General features: G+C 36.6%; 1 protein-coding gene across 4 annotated transcripts in view; it reads right to left on the minus strand.

The window, feature by feature from the left end:
* The window catches only part of LOC140450148 (pyruvate dehydrogenase phosphatase regulatory subunit, mitochondrial), a 767,651-nt gene that overhangs the window by 632,463 nt on the left and 117,082 nt on the right, over nucleotides 1-18,106 (minus strand). For all 4 annotated transcript variants that reach the window (XM_072543593.1, XM_072543594.1, XM_072543596.1 and 1 more), the window contains exon 5: nucleotides 1,663-1,773. In XM_072543593.1, the coding sequence (XP_072399694.1) occupies nucleotides 1,663-1,773 (111 nt within the window). The remainder of the gene's footprint in view (nucleotides 1-1,662; nucleotides 1,774-18,106) is intronic.

Below are 18,106 nucleotides of genomic sequence, written 5' to 3' on the forward strand. Positions count from 1 at the left end.
CTACGTGTTCTCGGTCTTACTTTATGTATGTCTCGAGTCTTGGACTGTGAATAAAAATTATCTAAATCACCTTGAGGCTTTCGAATAGTGGTGCTATAGAAGAATTTTAAGTTTCTTGAGTGGAGAAGATTGGAAACTCCACAATACTATAACGTCTTAGCAAGACTACTGAGACTATAAAAAGCATCAAAAAGAGAAAGCTGAAGTACTTCGGACATGTAATGAGAGGTCCCAAATATAGATTGCTACAAAAAGAAGTCTAAGGTGGTGGTCCTTAAAGGCCCAATAAAGAGAAATATAATTGTGTTTCAATTGCGCAGGTGTGCGGATTACTCCCAAGAAGTACGTTAAATCCCAAAGGAGGAGGGTTCTACATGAAGCAGTCTATTATCTTCTATGTGACATCAGTCTGGACTGCGGCTGCGGAAACAGGCGTACAAGAGGCTCTTGGCACGCGAGGACATAACTAGTCTGTTGTGGGTAGCAAGTGCTTACAGGACTGTGTCTGCTGCTGCACTTTGGGTGAGAGGAAGAGAGAGGATTGCGGATACAGGCGCTTAGACTACTATCTGACGCAGGTGCTCACGGGACACGGGAGCTTCCGTAGCTACTTGCGTCGATTAAAAAAAGAGAAGGAATGAGCTAGAAGGAATATGTAGAGTATGCGTAGAAAGAAAAGCGAAGAAGAAAATCTAGTTAGGCAGAGGCAGATGTGGTGGTTGCATGAGTGCGAGAGATAGAAACTGATGTGTGATAGCGAGCGACTGAGAATCAGACAACAGAAGGACAAAGCCAACCCCTTGTCGGAAATGTTTACCTCTGAAGATTCCCCATCTGATGATGAAAATACAGGTTGGCCTGGTTTCAGGAGGACAATACTTTTGTGTTACTCCAGATTTTGGGTATTTGGAGTGAAGAGACATATCGGTTAAACATTTCTACAAGCCAAAGATTCGTACCTGTGCCAAACTTCTCGATCTGCTCCGTGCATAGGTCGTCCCCGCCCACTATCTTACGTTCCTCAAGTAGTCGATACCAACATTTAGTTCCTTCAATGTGAAATGGCAAGCAAGCACATCTTAGTGGTTAATTGTCAGCATGGCAGCATTTTTTCGTCTTTACACGGATGTGATCTCCGGCTAGGTTTTCCATTGACTAGTAAGTGATGGGCTGGTCTGGTGTAACCTGAATAGAGGTTGTCACAGCTTTTTTATTGCAGTTTAGTTTCTTTAGTTTCTACTGTTATGTGTCATATCCACCTTCTCTAACGTGTCTATTGAGTTTCGCTGCCTACTCTCACTCTTCATAAGTGCTTAAGTTCTTAAGATATTACCAAATGCCCCCTCTATGTCCATGAAAGCACCTAATGCCACTTCTTTTGGCGCGATAGCGGTTTCGAGATCTTTAATTAGACAATGCAAGGCATCTATGGCGGATTTGTATGGTTGATAGACAATTTTTTAATATTATATTTATATTACATATAAATTTGTATTGGTTTTTTAAGTCCATCTTTGGCTTTCAAGTCATGTTCTATAGAAAACTTCAACGCACCATACCCTTTAAAACTTGTCAAACTTTTTAATCTGACAATTTATTCGACAAACCTTATTGTAGTTAAGTAAAGATAAACAATTTATGAATCATGTACAAGTAACTTACCAGGTATTCTTCCATCTTCATACGCAGGCTTGGCAACAGGTTCAAAGCCACCGGCGAGAAGTCTACCTTTGTTTTCTCTCAAATAAACATGTCCGTCCAGATCTCTTAGCACTTAAAATAAATAGTAATATTGTTAATACTTTAATGAGCGATCAAATAATATATTTTGTTTACATATTCTTTAAAAATTCCTGCATAATTCGTGTCTAAAAGAAAACTTTTTATTTTTATCTGAACTATGCTACAAACTGGTTACGCTTGACAGTGTGAGGTTCGGGGCACAGCGTCCAAGACACACACATATGTACGAACCAACGGCGTTGGTACTTAACCCAGTCAGGTAGAGTCTTTGCTTTGGCGGTAAAGTGTGGCCTTAAGGCCAATAAAAGTATATCACCGAATAGTTAAATGTAAAGAGCGAAAAAACAACGTTTAGTGGGATAATTAACAATAAAAGTTAAAAATAGCTGTACTTGTGATAAAAATAAAATAAATTGTGATAAGTGTAAAATAAATAAAAGTGAAAATTTTGTGGAAGTAAACGATTACAGTGAAGAAAAGTGCCAAACAAGAGCTGAGCTGTCAACAAAAAAACAAAATTTGTTTAATTTACTAATGTTTGTATTTTGAGAACGATTTCCGAAGTAAAAATTGAAACGTCAATAAAATAATTTAACCTTTAATGGTGCCTTATTCCCATTTAAATAGTAATTACTTTAACATGCCACAAGAAAATAGCTTCTGAGCTGTCAAAGACGATTCAAACAGGGAAAATGAAGGTAAGTACCTTAAAAACTGATTTAAATATATTTGATAATCTTCCAAGTGAAGATGATTATCTTGAGCTGAGTACGCCAAAGAGTGTTATTAAATCAAAAGAAAATGACTTTATAGTACCTTTAAAATCAAAAAAGACAAAAAGAAGCAAACTATCATCGACACAGAAACGGAAGACAAAGAAATAACAAAGGAAAAAAGGCCAGCAAAAGGCAAAGGTCAAATCAAATCAATAAGGAAGAAGAAAACTTAAAAGCAAAAGAAGAGGAAATTCTCAAGCTAAAAGAGACCATAAATAACATAAATGAGAACGTCTACGAACTGCAAAACTCGATAATCAATTCCCGCAAATCATAAAATAAATTGTAGCAGTTGAAAGCACCAAACAAAGAACCAGAAATGAAGTCTACGGGAGCATCCCAAAGAAGAAATACTAAGAAATCCCAAATACCAATAATAACAATGACAAAGGAAAAAAACAACGCATAGCTTTCAAAAAACACAAAACTCATAAAGGAAGATTTTCCCTTCTTGTAAGCTATGGAGAAATACCAAAATATACAAGAAAAATATACAATAAGCAGAAAATAATGCATATTCTCTTCCAATTAAGGCAAGGAAAGATACCATGGACATTTGTGAAAACGCAAATAGCTAAACAGAAGAACAAAATGCCACAAAAAAATTATAAATCACCAGTAATCAAGTATTACCAAAACAGGTGAAATTACACTAAAACACTAAATATTTCCAACATGAGATCCAGGAAAGCGGATACAAGATCTTTGAGTATGTTTGTGCTAAGGGTAGAAAAAAAAGACGTACCAAATGCCAAAAAAATAACGAACCTCAGGTACATGAGAATACAAATTGAAGACCTACGAAAAAGCCAAGGACCAACACAATGTTTCAAGTGCCAGGGCTCCACCATGCCCAAAATGCATGTTACAAGGAAACAAGATGTGTAAAGTGCGGTGAAAATCTCGTGACAAAATGGTGCACATTCCCACAAGAACAAAAGGCAAAACATGCCAGCTGTCAAGGGCAACATCCGGCTAGTTCTAGAGGATGTACAAGAATACATGCTTGGGGTAGACCCAGAGTATAAGCAGCACCAACCAACAGTGTGCAACATCCAACAAGAACAAATGGGCAGTCATATGCTCAAGCAATAAAAACACCAGTAACAGAAAATACCATCCTATTTTTCAAAGAATAACAAGATAGACTGACCCACATGGTGAAATAGTCATCGAAGTGATGCATCCAGCGATAGGAGGATAAAGATAGCACTGAAATAATGTACGAAAAAAAGGGATACTTGAAGATAGGCTCGTGGAATTCAGACGGTATAAGACCAAATGAATTCTTAAAAAGGGAGTTGGCTGTACACCATATAGTTAAAAACTCGAACATCGAAGTAAAGCACTTCTGTTGTAATTACTGTATTTAATTAAACTTAAATTCAAAAATCCAAAGGATTAAGTTCAAAATGTTTTAGGACTAATCAGTTCATCTTCAGTGAACCTAAAAGCAAGTAATCCCACTAAATTAATAAAAACGTAAAGTAAAATTTTGACTATTATATGCCAACATGTTAATGTTAATTACTTACTTACTTACTGCAAAATAACCTCAAAACCAAACAGCAGTTGGGTTTAAATGGATTAAACCATACTTGAAATTATTAAATTATTTGGCAGTATGCCGATGAAATTACACAACAGATACGAAATGGACACCGTAGCAATACAGGAAAACAAATTGATGAACAAAATAAATATACATAACAATTCCTGGACATCTACAGGAACGATCATAGAGCAAATTCAGGAGGACATGCTATCCTAGTGAGAAAAGGAATTACACACCAGAATACTAACCCCACAAGTAAGCACTATGGAAGCAACTACAATTAAAGTACAAATGAGACCAGAAGAAATCCGAATCACCTCTGCATACACAATGCCACGAGATCCTATAACAGACTTCAACGTTCAACGCGTTCTTGAATCTAAAAGAGCCGTCCATAATAATAATAGGAGACCTAAATGCGAGATCCCCAAACTGGAACGATAGAGCTACAAATAGAAACGGAAAATTACTGAACAACTATCTAGTCAACAATGAAGACACAATGGTAATATGGCCGATCGAACCGACACATTTTCCAGGAAATTCTCAACCCACCCATCTAGTAGTAGCTAAAAATGTAGGACTACCAACCGAGATCAGAACGAGGGATCACAAGACCACAACCCCATACTACTAGACATAGGAACATGGGAAGAAAACAACAAAACAAGAAAAAGAAAGTAAACAAAGTTATCAAATTACAATACTAGTGAATATCGGAATCAACAACGTCTCAGTGATAAACAATCCACAAGAAATAGAAGAAAGAGTTGTAGAGTTCGAAAACATCGTAAAAGAAGCACTAAGAAATAGCACTACTCAAGAAGAAATATAAATAAACACGGAAATATTTAGAGACATAAACCAGGAAATAAATGACATGATAAGGGAAAAAGAACAGAGCCAAAAAGAGGACTGGAAGAACAAGAAACCAGGGGGACAAAAACAGGGCAAATCTGATAAACTTAGACACAGTAGAAACTTAGAAGTAGCAGTCAACAATCTACAGACAATATTAGATAACATTGAAGAATGATGTACCCAATTGAAAATAGCAATAAATTTAGAGAAGACACAAGCAATCATATTCAAAAAGAAAAGAGAAACCCCAAAGGAGGTGTAGTTAGTGCAAAATAATATCAAACAATGGAAAAGAGAAGCGAAATACCTAGGAGTCATTATGGACCAAGGCTTAACATTCACGCAACACGTGGACATAACCATCCAGAAAACAGCAACATCCAGAGCAGCAATAAGAACTCACAGGTAGAAAAACCTAACTGCGCATAAAGACGTAACTTAGACTGATAAACAGCATCATACTTCCAATAATCACAAATGCATATCTCGCATGGGGACACATAAGCAATTCAAATAAAAAGAGAATACAAGCAGCCACCAATAACAGCCTCAGAGAAGCGGAAAATGTACCCAGATACGTCGCTGAACACTTTCTGTTCAGAGAACCGCAACAAGTAAGTATGATGGATAAAATGGCAGAAAAAAACAGAATTAAGTTTGCAGAATTAAAGAATCACCCAAACCCGATCCTGTAAGAAATAAAAATGTTATGATGCGTTCCATCGATGGAAGCATAAAAGACCAAAACAGCAAATCCTGGCAAACACATAAAGTCTAGATAATTCGTAGCTCTACCAACAGAAGAGAACACAGCACAGGCAATTTTATTACTTCATGTTTTTTTAGGACGACTTTAAAAAATATTGTTCTGAAGCTATTTTCTTGGGGCATTTTAAAGTAATTACTATTTTAATGAGAATAAGCCACAATTGAAGGTTAAAGTAAGTTTATTGACGTTTCAATTTCCATTTCGGTAATCGTTCTGAAAATACAAACATTAATAAATTAAAAAATTTGGTTTTTTGTTACTTAATGAAAAATTCTTGTAATAATTTAATTGTATATGACTCATTTATATTGACAATTCAGATATATATTATTCATTTTAAAGTAGACGAGTTTAAAATAAAATTTTAAAATGTATTCTCAATATATGTACTGATAATCCATATTTTTAACTAAATAATGAATTCTACAAACAAAATTTTGGTCTAGCAATGGGCTCTAGTTTATCCCCATTATTAGCCGATATATTTATGGAAGATTTTGAAACAAATATCATTTCTAAACAAAATTTAAAACCCACAGTATGGTGGAGATACATAGATGATGTAAATTGGCCTCATGGCATATGGCCTCATGGAATTGTTGGACACATTCCTGAATGAGAAAAACGATAAAGAAGAGACAATAACATTTACCATGGAAAAGGAATATAATAACACACTACCTTTCCTGGATGTTCTAATTTCTACGAACGATACTGGATATGAGACTCAGGTGTATAGAAAACCAACACAAACCAACAAATATTTAAATTTCAAATCAAATCACAATATTAATATTAAAAAGGGAATAATTAAATCCTTACACGATAGAGCCAAAATTGCTTGTTCTAACGAAAATTCGTTCTTGGAGGAAAAACATTTATTAACATCTGTTTTATTAAAAAATGATTATCCTTTATCGTTTACAGATAAGGAACTTTCAACAATCGACCAAAGAGAATAGAACAACTTAAAACGAGATCCTACAGTATACACAAGGAATGATACGAGGAAAATACCATACATAAAAGGATTATCAGAAAAACTTAAAAAGGATAGGTAATAAATTCAATATTTCAACAACATTCAAAACAACAAGCACATTGAGATCTATTGTCTAAAACTAAACCTAAAAATGAAGAAGAAAGGACAAAGAATTGTATTTATAAAATACCTTGTGGATGCGATCAGTTTTATTTAGGTGAAACATCCAGGCCATTGAATGTTAGAATAAGTGAATATCAATCTTATATTAAAAATAGAGAATTTGATAGATCTCAAATCAAACATCAGCATATTATAAGGTTACCCTGATTGTTCCCTTGTAATATGCTATTTATTATCCTTCATTATGTATTATGTTATTTATTAGCTTAATATTTTACCTATGTTATTTTTTTTTACCTTACATTAAATTATTTAGATTATATTACATATTACCCCCTATTATGTTATTATGTGCACATAATATTTACACTAATGTTTACATATTTTACATAATAAATCAAAATTACAATGATAAAATCTTATATTAATTCTTGGTACCAAGTAATAGTTCTGTTTTCACTTTTCGTATATACGATTAATCACTTTGACATCTCACAATAAAGTGTCGATATACCACGTATTGGCGCAACGTCAACTAAGTACTAATTACATTTAGGATAAGTAATAGTATAAGAGTGTACAGTAGTGTTTTAAATAAAGGTACCATACGATACCATAAGCGAAGCTTTATTTATTACAACCACAATTGGCTTGATGCCACTGAAAATCGGCTCAACCGATATCAGTTTATCCAACAAAGACTTCAATTATTTTGGAAGAGATAGTCCTCTGAATACATTTCACAACTACAATCCCGAAACAAAGTGGAAGAAAGCAGAACCCCAAGTACTGGTCCCAGATACACTTGTATTAATCAAGGAGGATGGGTTTCCTCCCCTCAAATAGTCTTTAGGTCGTGTGAAAACAATTTTTCCCGGACGTGATGGTGTTGTTCGTAGTACAATGATAAAAACAGCAACTGGACTTATTCATCGTTCGGTAGTTAAATTGTGTGTATTGCCTTGCTCTTAAAGGCATATTAGCCGTTAAGGGAAACGGCTATGTTAAATATTGGACACTTAGTTTCATCAAAGGCATGGCAACACCGAATCAATTCACGGATCAATCAACCGATGACAGTGAAACAGACATTTTCCGATGACAGCGACGATTTATTAACAATTCGGCATTCATACAATATACTTGTACATCATAAAAATTGTAATATACATTCAACAAAATACAAAAAAGTCTTATAGTTACATAATATCTAAATTAATAGGCCTTAGGTGGTAATAAAAACACATCCCTTTCCCCCCTATAGCACTATGATGCGTGAGAGGGGCTCACTATTAGCCAAATGCTTTTCATGTGGAAATCCTGGGTACAAGATTTCCACACACAGATTTCGATAACTCGATCAATGCTGGCTAGCGTGAGGCGCTAGCCAGCCGTTCTGCTTTCTTTAGTGACGTATCATCGAACTGAATTTGCTTGCTCGGGCCTAGAGTCTCTGCTCTGGACTACGCTCAGACCGGCGACTCGGTGCCCGAAGATGTGGGCCCTTCGTGCCCAGGTTTTGGAGTTCTGTTAATTTTTTTTTTTAATTTCGTCTTTTTGGTGAAAAATTCTTCTAATAATTTGATTTTATATGACTCATTTATATTGACAATTTAGATATATATTATACATTTTAAAGCAGATTACTTTAAAATGATATTTCCGATATTACTGAGTTGCGTTTCTGGGACGACTTTATTGTAAGATAGTTCATTCAATTACATGAAATCAACTTTAACTTGAGAATATCCGTCAGAAAAATCATAGCATGTAATTCGTCTTTAAAAAAGACAACCACATGCCATGATGACAGTAAAATTCTCCTGTTGTGATTCCATAGTAAGTGATGAGGAAAAATCCAGAAAAAAACGGTAAAAAAATATGGGTAACCAGATCTTACTGCATTCTGCCGAGGAATTTACGACACAATTGGTCTCATTTAGCATAATTAGAGCCGCTTCTTTGATTTTTCTCTTTTTGCGTTCCTTTTTTTTTGGGACTATACTTGAATCATTCTATTGAACCCTATGTTCATTATCCCAAGCGTGTTTACATATTTGAGATCTATCAAATTCTCTATTTTTAATATAAGATTGATATTCACTTATTCTAACATTCAATGGCCTTGATGTTTCACCTAAATAAAACTGATCGCATCCACAAGGTATTTTATAAATACAATTCTTTGTCCTTTCTTCTTCATTTTTAGGTTTAGTTTTAGACAATAGATCTCAATGTGCTTGTTGTTTTGAATGTTGTTGAAATGTTGAATTTATTACCTATCCTTTTTAAGTTTTTCTGATAATCCTTTTATGTATGGTATTTTCCTCGTATCATTCCTTGTGTATACTGTAGTATCTCGTTTTAAGTTGTTCTATTCTCTTTGGTCGATTGTTGAAAGTTCCTTATCTGTAAACGATAAAGGATAACCATTTTTTAATAAAACAGCTGTTAATAAATGTTTTTCCTCCAAGAACGAATTTTCGTTAGAACAAGCAATTTTGGCTCTATCGTGTAAGGATTTAATTATTCCCTTTTTAATATTAATATTGTGATTTGATTTGAAATTTAAATATTTGTTGGTTTGTGTTGGTTTTCTATACACCTGAGTCTCATATCCAGTATCGTTCTTAGAAATTAGAACATCCAGGAAAGGTAGTGTGTTATTATATTCCTTTTCCATGGTAAATGTTATTGTCTCTTCTTTATCGTTTTTCTCATTCAGGAATGTGTCCAACAACTCCATGAGGCCATATTGAGATTACATCATCTATGTATCTCCACCATACTGTGGGTTTTAAATTTTGTTTAGAAATGATATTTGTTTCAAAATCTTCCATAAATATATCGGCTAATAATGGGGATAAACTAGAGCCCATTGCTAGACCAAAATTTTGTTTGTAGAATTCATTATTTAGTTAAAAATATGGATTATCAGTACATATATTGAGAATACATTTTAAAATTTTATTTTAAACTCGTCTACTTTAAAATGAATAATATATATCTGAATTGTCAATATAAATGAGTCATATACAATTAAATTATTACAAGAATTTTTCATTAAGTAACAAAAAACCAAATTTTTTAATTTATTAATGTTTGTATTTTCAGAACGATTACCGAAATGGAAATTGAAACGTCAATAAACTTACTTTAACCTTCAATTGTGGCTTATTCTCATTAAAATAGTAATTACTTTAAAATGCCCCAAGAAAATAGCTTCAGAACAATATTTTTTAAAGTCGTCCTAAAAAAACATGAAGTAATAAAATTGCCTGTGCTGTGTTCTCTTCTGTTGGTAGAGCTACGAATTATCTAGACTTTATGTGTTTGCCAGGATTTGCTGTTTTGGTCTTTTATGCTTCCATCGATGGAACGCATCATAACATTTTTATTTCTTACAGGATCGGGTTTGGGTGATTCTTCAATTCTGCAAACTTAATTCTGTTTTTTTCTGCCATTTTATCCATCATACTTACTTGTTGCGGTTCTCTGAACAGAAAGCGTTCAGCGACGTATCTGGGTACATTTGCCGCTTCTCTGAGGCTGTTATTGGTGGCTGCTTGTATTCTCTTTTTATTTGAATTGCTTATGTCTCCCCATGCGAGAGATGCATTTGTGATTATTGGAAGTATGATGCTGTTTATCAGTCTAATTTACGTCTTTATGCGCAGTTTGGTTTTTCTACCTGTGAGTTCTTATTGCTACTCTGGATGTTGCTGTTTTCTGGATGGTTATGTCCACGTGTTGCGTGAATGTTAAGCCTTGGTCCATAATGACTCCTAGGTATTTCCCTAAAATCGCTATACTATTTTAGGGATAATGCGACACCATCCCCCTTACGGAAAAAATTTCTCTCTTGCTACTGTCTCTTTCCCATCTCTCTTTCCTTTCGGAAGAAGAGACATTTTCAACCTCAAATAAGTACTGTTTACCTAGGCTACCGTATACATATTTATACAAATGTTGGTACATATTTCCTTATATTTAGTAAAAAAAAATTTTTTTATTTTTAAATTTAGTAACCTAAGCTAACCTAACATCAGCATATTATAAGGTTACCCTGATTGTTCCCTTGTAATATGCTATTTATTATCCTTCATTATGCTTTATGTTATTTATTAGCTTAATATTTTACCTATGTTATTTTTTTTTACCTTACATTAAATTATTTAGATTATATTACATATTACCCCCTATTATGTTATTATGTGCACATAATATTTACACTAATGTTTACATATTTTACATAATAAATCAAAATTACAATGATAAAATCTTATATTAATTCTTGGTACCAAGTAATAGTTCTGTTTTCACTTTTCGTATACACGATTAATCACTTTGACATCTCACAATAAAGTTTTGCCGTTTTATCCATTTATTCATTTATCCCTATTTCTTTTGTTTAATTACTATACAGTCATATATATTGTACGAACATAAAAGTATATTTACACATTATATTCATTTAAATATATTTTTTATATATTATACGCATTCAAAAGTACATTTATATATTACGAGTATATTCATTGACTCTTTTTACAGCAATGCCAAGTATTGCTTCCTTAATAATTATTCTAGCCATAAACTCTGCCTTGGTCTGCTATCATTTTTCTGGGTACTCCATACCTCAAGATAAATTTTTCTACCAATGATTTGGCTACTGTTTCGGCTTATTTTATTCTGTATTATGTATCCTTCTATGTAGTTGCTTAATTCGCATTGTAAGTCAATATATGTCTGTTACCATTTTCATCCATGTACATGTTCATGGGTTCTTTTTTTATGATTGAGTGCTTATGGCATTTGGCATCTCTTCACATTTCACATATTTCTCAACATTTCTTCGTAATTTGTTCCAGAAATAGTATTTCCTTATATTTCTGTACTATATATATATATATATATATATATATATATATATATATATATATATATATATATATATATATATATATATATATATGTATATATATTGTTACGTAAAAATATGAGTCATAGTTTTAACCTGTAAAATGTTTTTATTCTAATATGTTGTAGAGTTTACGAGAGGCCTCGATTTACCTGAGCGACCTTCCAGAACCGATGCGAGGGAAATCCAGTTTGCCTTTACCGTTTCGCCATCGAAGGGACAGTTAATTCTCAAGACCCGCGCTCGCGAATTTGTTACGTACGGATATAATAAATTATTGTCAGATAAGTTAATATAAATAAAGAAATAAATTAAATCCGTAAGTGTTATAAATATTGAACCTTTTAATAAATTCACAACAAATGGTGGCAGAAGTGAGATCGAACATAAATTAGACTTATAATAATAATACAAGTGAATATAAAATAAATTGTGAAAATGACGACGATTTATGAGCTGACAGTGACTAATTTAAGAAGACATCTCGAAGACAGAGAATTAGCTTCTACCGGAAAAAAGGCTGAGTTAGTCCAACGACTAAAGAACGCTTTGCTAGAAGAAGGACTAGATCCAGAGACTTATATATTTGAAGATGCTGTTATCTCGTCGATTTCGAAATTAGAGAACAAAGTTTCTGACGATATTTCGAAGGTATCTTCTGATGTAGCCAAAGTTTCTGGTGACATCGCATCATTAGAGAACAAAGTTTCTGACGATATTTCGAAAGTTTCTTCTGATGTAGCCAAAGTTTCTGGTGACATCGCGTCATTAGAAAACAAAGTTTCTAACGAGATTTCGTCCCTGGAAAGCAAAGTTTCTGCTAACATCTCTTCGGAAATCTCTAAAGTCACTTCTGAGATGTCTGCCCTCGACGATAGAATATCTTCGTTAAAAAACCAAGTTGCTGCCGATATGTCGGCCTTCGAAGAAAAGATGAAAGAGATGGAAAAGAAGCTGGAGGAAACAGGGACAGCAGAGAGAGGAAACAATCCAATTACAGCAGAGACAAAAGAAGACGAGACGAAATGTAAGTTAGAGACACGGCCGAAATTTGAAGGAAGTGGAGGTTCTATTCATGTTAAAGTCCCAACTTTCGACGGAAAATCATCATGGAACAACTACATGAAACAGTTCGAATCAGCCGCAAGAGCAAATGGATGGTCTGTAAAAGAAAAGGCGGTAAACCTGACTATCGCTCTTCGAGGAGATGCCTTAGATGTGCTTCAGACCATAGCCGTAGAGGAGACCGATGATTTCGAACAACTGAAGAAGAGGTTAAATATGCGATATGGCCACGAACATTTGGAGCATGTATATCAGTCGCAGCTTAAAAATCGTAGACAGAAGAAAGATGAGGCTCTTCAAGAATATGAGGTAGATATTGCCAGATTAGTACGATATGCTTATCCAACAGCTCCCGAAGACATGATGGAAAAATTGGCCGTTCAAACGTTTATTGATGGTCTTCGTGATCATGAAATGCAGAGAACACTACGATTAGCTCGTCACAAGACGCTGGTTGATGTCCTATCCGCCGCCCTCGAATACGAGTCAGCTACGCAGGCCTCTGGCGGGTACAGTAAAGTTAGGACTGTAAAAGAGGAAGGAGATGAAGATAAACTTGACCAGCTCGTTAATATGATGAAAAGCATGACATACAAGAAAACGAAGACCATCAGATGCTGGAATTGTGGCGAAATAGGACACGTACGAAGCTCCTGTAAGCACCCTAGGTACGACGCAAATCAAGAAACTCACCATCAGGAAAACTAGAACGGGTCAGCCTTAGGGGGGCAGCTTCGACCCAGAACTTTTCCAAAGACCCTCTCATACTAATAGCTTCTTTGAAATGTCGTGAAGATAGTGTATATGTAGATGGAGACATAAATGGTAAAAAGCATACGTTGTTGGTGGATACCGGAGCGACCAGAACCATTATACGCCCGACAGTTATAAACAGCCGAAAGAAACTGTTACCAACGAGGTTACGACTTCGGACCGCTACAGGTGAAAATGCCAACATTCATGGAGAAATCCAGGTACAATTGGGAATTGGGGCAGAAAAGTTTGTCCATACTGTTATAGTTGCTGACATCGAAGAGGATGTTATATTAGGAATGGACGTAATGAATATGCATGGATTCCAATTGGATTTTAAGAATAAGGTAATCAAAGTTGGCAACGAGGAGGTATTTCTCCATCCACATAATGACAACACTGTGCAAGCAGCCATTACAGAAGATACAGTCGTGCCTGCGAGAAGCGAAACGATCATAGTAGCGCGACTACAGGGAATTGTAGACGAAGGGAGACCTGTTATGATGGAGCCTTGGAACCACGACGATGAGGTTGGCCGTGGAATCATAATTGGAAAGGAATTGGTGACTTCGGCTAAAGAAATTCCTGTGAGACTTATCAATGTCAACGACTACCCAGTGACCATAAAGAAAGAGACAAAAGTAGGAACTTGTGCACCTGTGACATCCATAATTCGTCAGGCGACAACATCTGATAATTCCAACGACAAATTCGACCAAATGGTTGCAGTTGCAGGACAGTCTCTAAACCAGATGGAGAAAAGGAAATTAAGGGAATTTCTTCGGCAGTATCGTGATATTTTCGTACCGAAAGGAGGAAAAACGGGAAGAACTACCGTTGTTAAGCATAAAATTGATACTGGTAATGCTAAGCCAATTCGTCAAACAGCTCGACGATTACCACAGGCAAAAAGAGAGGAAGCTGAAACGATTGTTCAGGAAATGAAGAAAGACGGGGTGATAGAACCTTCTACGAGCCCATGGGTCTCTCCGGTGGTCCTGGTTAAGAAGAAAGACGGAACGACGAGGTTCTGTGTGGATTACCGTTTGCTGAACAACGTTACCAAGAAGGATAGTTATCCTCTGCCTCGGATCAATGACACATTGGACACATTGGTTGGAAGTAAATTGTTTTCTACTTTGGATTTGAAGTCTGGATACTGGCAGGTAGAAATGGACCCAGTAGATAAAGAAAAGACAGCCTTCACCACAGGATCTGGATTGTGGCAATTCAACGTTATGCCATTTGGACTTTGTAATGCTCCTGCGACATTTGAGAGGCTTATGGAAAATGTGTTGAGAGGGTTATCTTGGAAAACATGCCTGGTTTATTTAGATGACATAATCGTCTTGGGGGAGACATTCGAAGATCATTTGAGGAATTTAGAAAACGTTTTTAATCAACTTAAAGCTGCCCAATTGATGCTAAACCCCAAGAAGTGCCAGCTATTTCAAGGTAAAGTCAATTATCTGGGCCATATAGTCAGTAAAGAAGGAGTGGCCGTGGATAAGGGAAAAATCGATTCCATTAAGGAATGGCCAAAACCAACTGACAAACATCAAGTGAGAAGTTTTCTTGGACTATGTACTTACTACCGGAGGTTTATTAAGAAGTTTGCAGATATCGCTAAGCCATTAACGCGACTTACAGAGGAAGCAAGAGAATACCGCTGGGATATAGACTGCCAAAATGCCTTTGAAACGTTGAAAAAGCATTTAATAACAGCACCAATTTTAGGGTATCCACTGCCACAAGGAGAGTTCATCTTAGATACGGACGCAAGTAATGTGGGAATTGGAGGAGTGCTGTCTCAGATTCAAGGAGGACAGGAACGAGTTCTCGGATATTTTAGTAAAGTTCTTTCAAAACCTGAACGGAATTATTGCGTCACGAGAAGAGAACTTCTGGCAGTAGTGAAATCAGTAGAGCACTTCTATCAATACCTCTATGGCAGAAAGTTTCTAATCCGAACCGACCATGCCGCCCTTAAGTGGTTGATGCAGTTTAAGAATCCAGAGGGTCAGATAGCCAGGTGGATCGAACGACTCCAAGAATACGATTTTAAGATTGAGCACCGGGCCGGAGTTAGCCACAGAAACGCTGATTCTCTTTCCAGAAGGCCATGCTCAGCAGAGTGTTCCCACTGCAACAAAACGGAATCCAAGGAAGCAGCAGTGCTAAGAACGACGATTGTCAACAACGACTGGACGCCTACTAAGATCAGGGAAGAACAAGAGAGAGATCCAGTTATACAAAAAATCCGAAAATGGAAAGAGGAAAACCGTCGACCACCTTGGCAGGAAATATCAAACCTATGCTCAGTAGTTAAGACGTATTGGGCCCAGTGGGACTCATTTATCATCGAAGATGGCTTGCTTAAACGAGTCCTGGAAAATGATGACGGTTCAGAGAAGAGAAGACAGTTGGTGATCCCAAAGAGCAGAATAGCCGAAGTACTTCGTCAGTTACACGACAGTCCATCGGGAGGGCATTTTGGTGTAAGGAAAACCCTTCAGCGAATTCGGGAAAGGTTTTATTGGATGAACAGTTCCGACGACGTAAAAGACTGGTGTAAGAAATGTACTATTTGTGCTACGAGTAACGGGCCTCACCGAAAAAGGAGAGCTCCTATGAGACAATATAATGTTGGAAGCCCGTTTGAAAGAATAGCTTTGGACATCGCTGGGCCATTTCCAGAAAGTGAAAATGGAGGCAAGTACATGCTGGTAGTAATGGATTACTTTACTAAGTGGGTCGAGATTTACGCACTTCCAGACCAGAAGGCCGCCACCGTTGCAGATAAGTTGATCCAAGAATATATCAGCCGATTTGGAGTGCCTTTGGAGATCCATAGTGACCAAGGCAGGAACTTCGAAAGCGATCTATTCCAAGGAATATGTGATAGACTAGGCATGAAGAAAACAAGAACTACCGCGTATCATCCGCAATCGGATGGTATGGTAGAACGAATGAATAGGACAGTTGGCAAGTATTTGACAAAGATGGTGTCCGATCATCAGCGAGACTGGGACCAATACCTTCCGTTCTTCACAATGGTCTACAGATCTGCTGTTAACGAATCAACAGGCCAGACACCAGCCAAAGTCCTATTCGGACGCGAAATGCGACTACCTTGTGATCTCGAGTTTGGATGTAAACCTGGAGAAGATGTAGCAGGTGAAGATTATGTGATCGAATTACGAAGAAGAATGGACGATGTACATGAGTTGGTCCGTTCCCACCTTCAGATCGCTAGCGACAGAATGAAGAAACGGTACGATACACAAGCCGAAAAGGGTTGCTTTAAGAAGAACGACAAAGTATGGCTGTATAATCCCAAGAAGCGAAAAGGTTGTTCTCCCAAATTGCAGCAGTTTTGGGAAGGTCCATACCTCATTATGGAGAAGATCAACGATGTCATCTACCGAATAAGCAAGATTCCGAGGGGAAAGCCGATGATAGTACACCATAACCGGTTGGCGTCTTTCGAAGGTGACCACAACGTAGATGAAGAAGTGGAAGTAAACCAAATCCACGATGTGTCTGACCTCACGTTTGAGGAATTCATGGGTGCCTATGGAGGTACCGGTAAAGCGAGACATGGTGTTACCACTGAAGAAAAGCAAGATCTACTCGCGCTCCCCGATGACTACTCGCTGGCCCTTACCATCCCGGCCAGTATCAAAGACGCACCAGGGTTGGCATCCGTCTTTCGAAGGAAGTTTGGTCGAGTTGCAGAACTTCAATGCCAAGTGCCAGCTCCCGGTAAAACCTTGAAACTCCAAGATGCATCACGTTACCTTTTCTACCTGGTAACAAAAGACACTGCCCGTGACCAACCTACCTACCGAGATGTATGGGAAGCCTTACTTCAATTGAGAGAGTACGTACTAGAGTCCGACGTGCAAAAGTTAGCCATGTCAAAGTTGGAGTGCCGCCAATTAGATTGGAGGGTTATCCGAAATATGGTGGAGGAGATCTTTAAAGACACCGAAGTCCAGGTGTTAGTCTGTTGCAATCCGCATAGTTACTGGTGCGGAGAGAAAACCGTCCCTTGTCATTTTTATACAACTGGAAGTTGTAAAAGAGGGTCCAGTTGCCGATACCAGCATACCGTTCCAGTTCTAGCCCCGACAAGGTTCCAGGAGGAACCATCTTTTGAGAGGGGGGCAATGTTACGTAAAAATATGAGTCATAGTTTTAACCTGTAACATGTTTTTATTCTAATATGTTGTAGAGTTTACGAGAGGCCTCGATTTACCTGAGCGACCTTCCAGAACCGATGCGAGGGAAATCCAGTTTGCCTTTACCGTTTCGCCATCGAAGGTTTTAGATTTTTCGAGATAACGGCACTGGTATATAATGACGGAACTTTATTTGGAAGGGACAGTTAATTCTCAAGACCCGCGCTCGCGAATTTGTTACGTACGGATATAATAAATTATTGTCAGATAAGTTAATATAAATAAAGAAATAAATTAAATCCGTAAGTGTTATAAATATTGAACCTTTTAATAAATTCACAACAATATATATATATATATATATATATATATAT

Source organism: Diabrotica undecimpunctata, chromosome 9 (assembly GCF_040954645.1).
Source record: "Diabrotica undecimpunctata isolate CICGRU chromosome 9, icDiaUnde3, whole genome shotgun sequence".
NCBI classification, from domain to species: Eukaryota; Metazoa; Arthropoda; class Insecta; order Coleoptera; family Chrysomelidae; genus Diabrotica; species Diabrotica undecimpunctata.